This window comes from Phalaenopsis equestris, unplaced genomic scaffold (genome assembly GCF_001263595.1).
Source record: "Phalaenopsis equestris unplaced genomic scaffold, ASM126359v1 Scaffold000002, whole genome shotgun sequence".
Lineage (NCBI taxonomy): Eukaryota > Viridiplantae > Streptophyta > Magnoliopsida > Asparagales > Orchidaceae > Phalaenopsis > Phalaenopsis equestris.
In genome coordinates, this window is record NW_018164444.1 from 76,424,736 (window position 1) to 76,435,554 (window position 10,819).

Genomic DNA, 10,819 nt, shown 5'->3' on the forward strand with positions numbered 1-10,819 from the left:
TTTATTTTTTTTTTTTTGGGGGGGGGGGGGGAATTTATGTATATAATGCATATTTCTTATGTATTTACATAGTTAACACCCAAAAGTTTCATATTTATATTTATAACACCGTGAAGTCATTAACTTATGCATCAAATTGTGTATTTTACTTTTAAAATGATTATAATGATTGTACTTTTTTATGTGATGTTAATGATTTGAGTGGTGTGTGCCTGTGTGTGTGTAAATATTAATGTTTAGGCGTTAGATATGTAAATACATAAGAGTTATGTGGTATATATGTAAATGCCCTTTTTATTGTAAGTGCCTCAGGTTAGCAAGTTGTAGGACAAGCTAATCTACTTAAGGGAACTACTATAGCACATTTGTAGTTTTTTTAAATTCGAGGTTTTTTTTTTACCATAAATTTCATAGGTTAATAATTTTATTTTTTTTCATAAAATTTGAGTTCCTTTTTTCCTAATTAAAAAATAAGTATAATAAATTTGGGAAAAATTACATACATACCAAACAATTCTTGTGTGTTTACATATGAATTTTTATATTAACTTGTATGATAATTGGGTGTCATAAAAATATTTATTTCACTTTTAAGAAGTAATGAATAACGATATTTTTGATGTGATATTAAAATTGAGTAGTATGCATGTAAATGTAAAAGTTGAGGTTTCGGCATGTAAATACATAACAATTGTGTAGCACGCATGACAATGCTACAATGTTATCACAATTCGGCTTCGAATTGTTTACTCATTTCATTGTGTTGTAACTTGATGCCACAATAATTCTAACCTTTGCTATATAACTAGCTTTTAAGAAGCAATTAGATTCAAAATTATTGTGTGTTATTAAATTAACAACAATAGAGTAATATATTGATATCTTAGTGTTATATGAAAATTCAACACATACATAGATAAAGAGAGATTGGTCGAGAAGACATCAAGAGTTTTTAAATGAAGAACTTGAAAGGGAAGAAACTATGGGACATGAATTGGTTGAAACGATTTCACTATGTTAGTGTAAGTTACATGATTTTGCTGACCCTTGAATAGCCGAAAGCAATATTACATAAGTGGGGCATGTCTTTTGCTAGGAAGTGGTAGAAAAGACTAAGGAAATGATGGCAACCTAGCTATTGTGAAGAGAAGCCGACGTTAAAAATTTTTTGCTAGGAAATCTAATATTAGTGTCTTTGGTAGTAGCGACCTGATGGTGGACGATAGTCCTGACGACGGTCGGGCAGTGATGGTTCGACTGCGACGACTAGACACTGGTGGTTCGACAATGGTGGAGTTCGATGGAGACAGTTTGAAGGTGTTGGAACTCCATCGCGGTGGTTCGACGGTGGTGAAGCTCTATGATGACAACTAAGCACTAGTGGTATGGTTGTGGTGGAACTTGATACCGATTGAACGACGGCGATGAAGCTTAAGGACAGCGTTCCAGTTGTGTGGAGCTTGACGGTGGCAGCCGAAAAGCAACATTCCAGAGGTGGTGACGACCGATCGGCGATGGTCGTGGATTGGAGACAATGGTCAAGCGGCGACGGTGACTCAAACGACGGTGGCCGGGCAACAGCGGCCTGATGATGGTGGCAGGTAGTAAATAATGGTCGGGAAACGATGGTCTAGCTATGACAATGATAGTTCGATGATGATCAGGAAACAACAACGATGGTCTTGTGGTGATGACGACTCGGCAACGACAACCAGACATTTGTGGTCTGGTGATGGCGATGGCCAATCGTCGGCAACGACCAAACGTGGTCTAGAGATGGTGGCAGCCGGTTGATGGTGGTTCGATGATGGCGAGCTCAGGAACCCTTAAGATCTTGAAGCTCATTCATTTTTTTCCAGGTCCAGGTCCCAAGTCCCCTTTCATGAATGAAGAAGAAATTTATTTATAGATTTTAGGAGTGATATTCTTTGTAAGTATTGCATGAATTTGGACTACTCATCAGACGACCTAGAGCTATCATTTTATTCCAATGGTGTTTTATGAGCATTTTGAGTGTCTTAATGATGTCAACATCAAGTGATCTTGAACTCGTAGGGTTCAACTTGACAAGACAATCGACTTGATTATAAGCTTGTCATATTTAGAATCTATTTGACCTTTTAATTGTTCATCCCAATCCTTCAATTGTGCTTAGATGACTTAATCTGGGCTTGATCGGACTTGAACCAAATCATTTTTGGCTTCCTTGGGCCCTTCTTGTTGAAACATGTAGTTTGACTTATAAGCTTACATGAATCGATGCACCGGATGATTTTGAATTTGAAATATTCATTATTCGAAATGCTTAGAGATTTGTGCACAATTAAAATAATTTTTTTTGAGAAAGTATAACAAATTAAGAGTAATCAAATTGTTCAAGTTAAAATAAGTTTTGTATGAATACTTTCAAGTTAGTTGGAATGTTTCCCTTTTTTCCTTCTTTATGCTCTATGATTTTAAAACTCTTCATAGCTGAATTTTGATCAACATATTCTCACACAACTTTTTTCCCATCAAAATTACAATGACATGTAACTTCCTGCCAGGGTTTGACAACAAAACCTTTGTTCATTTTTCATCAATTTTGATATCTATAATTATGCAAAGATGATTTTGGATCGATGGGTATGTTTATAATTTGAATGATTGTTGTGATGATTTAGTAAATTTTGATTCAAATTTGGATCCAAATGTTAATTTGCATAGTTTTCCTCTAACATGAGTGTTTGAAACTAAATGAATTTGTCTCCATTTCGAGTTATATAGTATTTATTCGGTAGAAATTGGTAAAAAATGAGTTTTTATTATTTTGCAGAAAAGCCTTCATAATATGAACATTGACAAAATCATCCCTACATTTACCTCCAAATAAAAACAACAAAATAAATTCAAATTCATAATAGAAAAGCATTCATAATATCAAAATTTCTCTTCATTTTTTTTCAACAAGTCATTCATCAACAAACTGATTAATAATGTAATTAACATCAGTTTGGTGGCTAAACCCTTTAATTATAATGATTAATACATCTAATCATCAAAATTATGAATAAAAATCATGATTTTGGCAATGGCTTTCCTGCCAAAAATGACTTGAAAAGCTGGAATGCTCGCCTGGGTTTGAACATTGGCACCTCATGGCCTGCTCCTCGGACTGTAGCAAAGGTTAGGCCCTCATAAACCTCCGTCCAGCCCCCAACCTAAATAACCAAAAAAAGGGGTATTTACATGCATATATAATAATATATTTACATATATATCCAGCACCTAAGCATTGTGTAAAAAAAATAACGTCATTTTAACTTTAAGAAGAAAAATAGATGCTCTCAAACGTAAGCTGGCATGGATATATGTATATTGAAAACTCACCTGTCTGCCAGTATACCATGGGTACCAAGGAATTTGAACTGTCAGGTTTAAATGGTTGATAGAAAGTCTTGTCGCTGTTACCGGGACTACTGAATCTGTATCTCCACTGCAATTTTCATGTAGAAATTACGTAAAAAACTAAAAAGATCTATTAGAAAACCTTTCATTTTTTGTTTACTTAAATGACACCACAAAAATTAAGGTCCGTTTGGGCAGCGGTACGATATTGCACCGCAATTTTATTATTTTGACAGGTTTTTTTCAAAAAACTAACGCTGAAATCTGCGTTTTCTCACTACTTCTGGCCAGTTGTGGTGACAGCTTTATTAATGTGATCTGACATTTAAAAAAAAAATTATAATAGTCGCCATAGCTTTTTGAGTATCAGATTATTATTCAGCAGTTTCACATGTTTTTTTAATAAGCTGCAGCTGGCCCAAAGTGACTCTAATATTAAGTAAAATGGTCAAAATTCCTAATTAGTATATACTTAATCACAAGTATTTAATGGTATAAGTTTAAAATGGGATGAAAGAGAATTTTTGTTGTGGTGCAGATAACTTTTTCTTAAACTAATGTATTATTTTTGTGCGCCTTTAATTTAATTAACACTTAGCAATTAATTACCATGTGATTAAGAAATAGTTCTTTGAGAAAAAAGAAGGCCAATATATTTTAATTTGAACTTGGTCAGAATAGATTTAAAATCTAAAAATTTATTTCAGAACAAATGTAATATAATAGTTTATGATTATTGATACATTATATTCACATTAAATTAAATACAATACTTTTAGAACTCACCATCACTTGATATCTCTCTATTTTTGGAGAATTTATATACATACCACACAATTTCTTTGTTTATAAATATAACATTTTAGTGTTATAAATATATATCAAAACATGAATTTCTTAACTCATGAGCTTAATGGATCTAGTCCACGAGTTATTCATTTAATAGTCTGGTGTTGACCAAATTAATCGTACTCATTAGCCGTACTTTCGGAAGTGATAAGCTAGAGAGCTCATTGCCGCCCATAAAGACCCACGAGTACCTTCAAAGCACGCCAGCATTCTTGTGAGCTCCTTAGAGCAAGTTTTATCAAGCCTTATCAAGTGAATTCCTCCGATCGAGGTCACTCACATTGCCCAAGTTCTTTTTCCAAACTTGCATGGATTGGTTGGACCTTCCCACCAAGCTCGTTGAAAACAACCTGACTACACTAGGAGCTTAAAGGGCAATTCTTTGAGGTAAAATGAATAATACTTCAGTTTGTCAGCATACATATCACTATTTATTAACAACAAAACAATTCACACCAGCAGTCTTGTCGACAACGAGGCTGCTTAGGCTTTGTACTACACGACCTATAACCTAGTTTTACATTTCATTATTTACCCCTGCACGGACACATTGGATACATAGCATATAATAACAAGAAAAAGGGATGAAGAGGAATATACTTCTTGATTCAGAAGCCTTAAAAAACTCTCTTATTATCTCTCTTAAAGGAAATCATTCATCTTCTTCTCACTTCTTCCACATTGCTCTCTTGGATCATATGAGTTCACCACTAATTATACGGGATCTCATATCGCAAAAAAATTCAAAACCTAAAAGGGTGCGGTGAGCATGCATGGAACTCATTATCAAAATCTAGTGAGGAGATCTTTTCTTTCAAGGAGGAACGAATAACAAAGAAGGATTGAACCAGAGAATTTGAGGCGTAGCAGATGAATGAAACTAATAGAACAAATGAATAAGATGATAGAAGAACGAAGATAAGAGATGTGTGAAACCCATTTTTGAAACCCTTTAAGAAGTCATATGGGATCATCAGAATCAGAGGCGTGCAGGAAAGAATAACGACGTGACTAGACACTCAGAGAATAGGCACATTGAGTCAAAGCGAGGAGAGCCCTAGCTCCTACATTAAGGGTAGAGGAAGATGATAATGATGTGCCTCCTATTCTTAGAGAAGAGATATCATAGTTCTCATAAGAAGAGAAAAAATGAATACGAAGAACAAGAAGGAGACGATTGCCAAAAATGCTTTCTTCTGAGAAATTATTAAATAAAGAACCCTAGAAGGTTCAAAAAAATTCTGTCCTTGGACTCTTACGAAGGAAGAAATGATCTTACTGACTATGTAGATTCTATTGAATCAGTAGTATGGTTGCTATGAGTAAACAACACCCTTAAGTGTAATTTGTTCCTCACAACTCACTAGAAATCGGTGTGACGCTCATATATATTTCATAAATTGAATCAATTGGGAGTATGGACAATGAACGATGAATCAATGAATCATAGATAGAAGTAAATTCGTTTCGACCATCAATAATGATGCCAAGATGACTTCAATTCGGGAAACAGATTGTGCATGCACATCCAAAGGGTTGAAATTGCTTAACATGGGGTCTTCAATGATCAAAACAAATGAACATGATGAAAACAAAAAATTGCAGACTTGACTCATGTAACTCGTGCTCAATTCATTTCTAACATCATCTAAATTTGTCTGATGTCTGACCACAAAACAAACTACGCTGTTTCGTCTGGAACATCCAATTTTCCTAAAAGGGAGTCCTATATTGATGGGTCTTCGTGCATAAAATAATTTGCACTTAAATCAAGACATTTAAATTAAAAAAAAAATTAAACCTTCTTTTACCCTCCCAACCAAGGAACCGTCAATCCATATCTCCTTCACTTCTTCATCGCCCACCTTGTCCAATCACAACTCATCTACTTTATAAAATAATTAAAAAAAGAGTTAAAATTAAAAAAAAACTAATAATGTCCATATTCATCCTATCCCATCACTTTTCCCTCAGTCTCGCTCTTCACTCATACATGCATGCCTTAACAAAAAGGCAAACTCTATCTGGTCAGCATCGGGGTGTAATCTGTGAATCTTAATACAAGAATCTATTGTCAAAAAGTCCCGACAAAGAAACAATCTCTACAAGATGAACATCAGGGTGTGATATTGAAGTCTCAAGTCTAAGTATTTACTACCAAAAGGTCTCAGCAGATGCCAGATAGACATTGTTTTTTTTTTTAAGAGCATGCTACATGTAGCAAAATATTATGTCATAAATTAATGACCATGATATAGGTTCTTCAACTTCAGAGATCTATCAACATTTGATTCGTAAAGAATTTATTTATAATAATAATATCTATAATCGTTGACATCCTAGGGAATTTTATCTTGAAAAGATAATTAATCTCTCCTAAGGACTCCCATTATGCATGTCATTATCCAGCTCGATGATTTGGAGTTTCTCATCGCTGACGCTAGGGCCACAAGTGCATATGTTCATTGCTGCATTAGGAGACCTCAATCTATTGATGTACATGCATGTTTTGCATTTCAAGCTACACATCAAAAAATTCCCATCTATGAAGATTATTATTATTGTGGAGAATAATGTCTTAGTGCTTGTGAATAATTGAGCCTCTTGCACCAATAAAGCACAATGTTGAAGCTTCATCATCAGGAAGAAAGCCATATAAAAAGCAAAGATGAATTAAACTGAGATCAACAATGATTGTGCGGGCAACAAGCTTTAGTCTCGTAAGTAATTATTTTCACCTACAACAATTCCAAATTTTGAAATTAAGCAAAACTTAAATTTGGGCTTAATGAGGCCAAGCCCTTATCATCTGGTAGAGGGACATTAAGACATTGTTTTCTAGAGTACATGGGGTTTTGAAAAATATTTTAGCAAAGGAAGATATGAAAAATTGTTTTGATTGAAACTAGTAGGTCCCTAATCAAAAAGTTGTTGCATGCTATGACGGCTTGAAATCAACCTAAGCAAGTTCTACACGATAAACATCATAGTGTGACACTTAGAACTTGTGTCTAAGAATCCACTATCGAATGGTCTCGGTGGGAAAAAAAATGAATCTGGAAACCCAGCCCTATATGAAAAAGAAATTTTAAAGAAAGTTAAAGACATTTGGTTAGCACTCTCGGAGATCCGTCATCAAATCGTATGAAAGAGTAAAAACCTGAAACTCTGTCTACTAGAGTGCATAAAGTCATAAAGGTTACTAAGGAAAAATGTCTTGGGAAAAGAAAATGCACAATACTTACCATGATTGGGGCTAAAAGAAACTCATTAAGAGACAATCTATGGAGATTGACCAACATCAACCAAACAAGTTACACTCGGTGAACATTGGGACGTGACACTCGGACCATGTGTCCAAGAATTTACTGTCAAAAGATCTCAGCGTAAGAAGATATATCATTAACAAGATCAGTTAAAAATGAATTTTGAAGAATGTTTAATGAAAATTCTCAAGATGTTTTAGACCTTGGAAAGATTGCCAAGGGATATCATCACTAGTCAGTACCCCGCAGGTGGAGGGGTTATTAAATTTATGCAAGCATATGACTTCAGACATTCTTCCTCCCCAATAAGTTTAGAACAGCTGAATGAAGCATGTCAAAAACCCTGCAAGAAGAGGGATTATCAAATACAAGCCATTAGGAGTCAACTTCTATTAATCCACACTCTCCATTAGAAGCAGATTTATGTACCCCATAGGTAAAGGGATTATCAAATACAATACAGTATGAGTCAACTTTTGTTGCTCTTCACTCTCCAGTACAAGCAGATTTATGTTCCCCACGAAAGAGTGGTTATCAAATGCAAACCAATATGAGTTAGGTTCAGTCGCTCCTCATACTCCATTACAAGCAGATATACTTTCCTCGTAGGAAGAGGGGTTATCAAATACAAACTAATAGGAGTCAACTTTAGTTGCTTCTCGCTCCCTATTACGAGCAGGTAAAAAAATTTACAGGTGGAATGGTTATCAAATTCATGCCAATACGATATGTCTTGGTCATTCTTCAACCCCCGATCATCAAAAGCAATCAAATAAATGGATGTCATCAAATATATGGGTGAAGAGATTATCCAAGTCAAGTTGAAGGAGTAAAATTTTAGCAATTCACCAAATCTCAGGAAATTTAATCATGATGTTAAGAAGAATAGTTTTCTCCATCCATAAGTTAATGAAAAGAAAATATGTTATTTTCTAATTTCAATTTAATACTTTACTGAAATTCTCTTGTGATACAAGAATTCATTCCTATAGTTTCAAAAAAATATCCCTGTAAGACAAGGGGCATTTGTTTATATATATTTGAATTGACATTGTGTCTCAAAACGAGAACATCAAATATTGCAATTTATTGCCAGAGATTTTTCCTTTGCAAGATAAGGGGTCTTCTTACATATTTGGGTTAACATTGTGCATCAAGCTAAAATCCCAAAATACTATTACTTACTATAAGAAGCTTTCTTTTGCAATATAAGAGTGTCTTTCTAATGTTATTTAAGTGATTGTTGACTTCATTTTTATGAGGTCTTCCTTTTCATCCTCCTAGAATCTAGGATCTAACCTTAGGATTTCCTAATGACTCTCTTAGAAGACTAGCACTGGAACCCATACCAAATAGAAGTTAAACATTTCGTGATTTCTTGTAGTTTCATGCATTTGACCTTGAATACTCAAACTTTGCTTGAGTTGATTAAGGTCAAGTTATTGAAGTTCAAGTTGAGTTGTTTGGAAATACCCTAGGTAACCCTTTCAAGCCTAGAGACTTGACTTTATACTTTAAGTTCCTTTCAACCTCATAGGACCCAATCAAGCAAACTTAATATTTGTTCTTAATTCACACTTTTTGGTTCGAGATAAACTCAAACATGGTTGGAGTTCGTCTTAAACCATGATAGAGTTTAAATTGAAAATAAAATGAAAAATTAAATGATTAAAAAAATTGATTTAAAATCCGAATTGAACACATGAATCAATAATCAAGAAAATTTAAATTTAAATCAAAATTAATATAAACAAATCAATCAAATTATATAATCCTAACTAAATTTTTAATTAAGCATAATTAAAATTAAAATTTTAACAAATTAGCAATTAGATAAGAATAAAAAATAATAATATATAATTTAAAAATAAAAATAAAAATAAAAATAAATAAATAAATACCAAAATCTCACTCAAGCACACACTCATTCACTTTGTGCTTTCTTCTTAATTTACATATCATACTTTGGAGGCTCCTTATTGGTTATACTCCATGCTTAAATTCACTCAAATTTGGCCATGAAATCTTTTGCCATAAGATTGTCAAATCCATTTCAAATTTGCTTCAAATCCAACCCAAATTAAAATTCATTTGGATTCACCAAACTTTGAATGAATTTGGACTTTTCTTTGAACCACATACTTTGATGAACCTACCTAAGCATTTTAACAATTATTTGAATCACTTTGAACACTTTAAAGAACACACTTGGAGTTCCATGAAGCTTCCAAGAAGCTTCCTCCATGGCACCAATAACTAGTGCCAATCACCCATGCTCTTGATCTCTACCTAATAACTTCCTCAAGATGTTTTCTTAGATGATTGGTTGACCAAACCTACCGCACGTTTGGGTTAACCCATTCTAGCCCAAGCTCACATCTTGGCTCCTAATGCAAGCTACTTCCCACTTTCCTCGTCTATAATTGATATTTTTTTTTAAGAAGTTCTATATTATATAACTAATATATATACCTAAGAATTCGAGTACCCCACCTACACTTGGGAGGCATCGAAACTCAGACCATAGGAAACTTACAACTGACAAACAGATGCCCGACCAATTAGTCTGAGTACGCGACGCAAAACACACACATATATATGATATGATATGACATCCCTTAGATCTCACCTGAAGATCCAAATCCTTAGTCCAGCAGCCATCAACTCCTTGTAAGTCGGCAACATAGAAAACTGGGAATCTCTCCAAGTCTTGATCAGCACATCGCTGCATTCATAATCCATAATAAATAGCAGCTAAAAAAAAATCACCACAAATAAAATGTATTTTACTAAATGCTATTACTATGTATTATTATATGATAATAAATACAAAATATAATAACACTCAGCATTAATGTAAACAATAATATAGAATACATCCAAATTATTGTTCGAAAGTCCTTCGTATACTTGGCTTCGGAGTCAGTTTCATCAAATCTCACTGATCCTCATTTTTATATATGAACCAATTCAACAGCAAAACAGCAATAAATCTCATAAAACGTTACACAAAAAATTCACCCTTTTTAGAGATGAATTAACAATTCATCAACATATAGGTTTAAGGACATTGTTTAGGGCATAACCGTATATATACATATATATATATAGAGAGAGAGAGTGTGTGTGTGTGTGAAAGGGAACGACTGTAGGCTATTATACGAGCTCTGATCATTTCTCATGCGCCTAAGAATTCGAGTACCACACCGAACACTCAAGAGAATCGAAACCTGAACTAGAGGAGACTTACAACTGACAAGCACATGCCCGACCAACTGATTTGTGATTTGATTATGTGACACAATCATATATATATT

General features: G+C 33.9%; 1 protein-coding gene across 1 annotated transcript in view; it reads right to left on the reverse strand.

Moving 5' to 3' along the window:
- Window positions 1-2,914: 2,914 nt before the first annotated feature.
- LOC110021544 (serine carboxypeptidase 24) overlaps window positions 2,915-10,819 on the reverse strand; it is a 36,102-nt gene continuing 28,197 nt past the window's right edge. The window contains exons 7-9 of the mRNA XM_020720085.1: window positions 10,132-10,227; window positions 3,370-3,475; window positions 2,915-3,200 (exon numbers count right to left, since the gene is read on the reverse strand). Coding sequence (XP_020575744.1) covers window positions 3,057-3,200; window positions 3,370-3,475; window positions 10,132-10,227 — 346 coding nt within the window. The 3' untranslated portion in view covers window positions 2,915-3,056. The remainder of the gene's footprint in view (window positions 3,201-3,369; window positions 3,476-10,131; window positions 10,228-10,819) is intronic.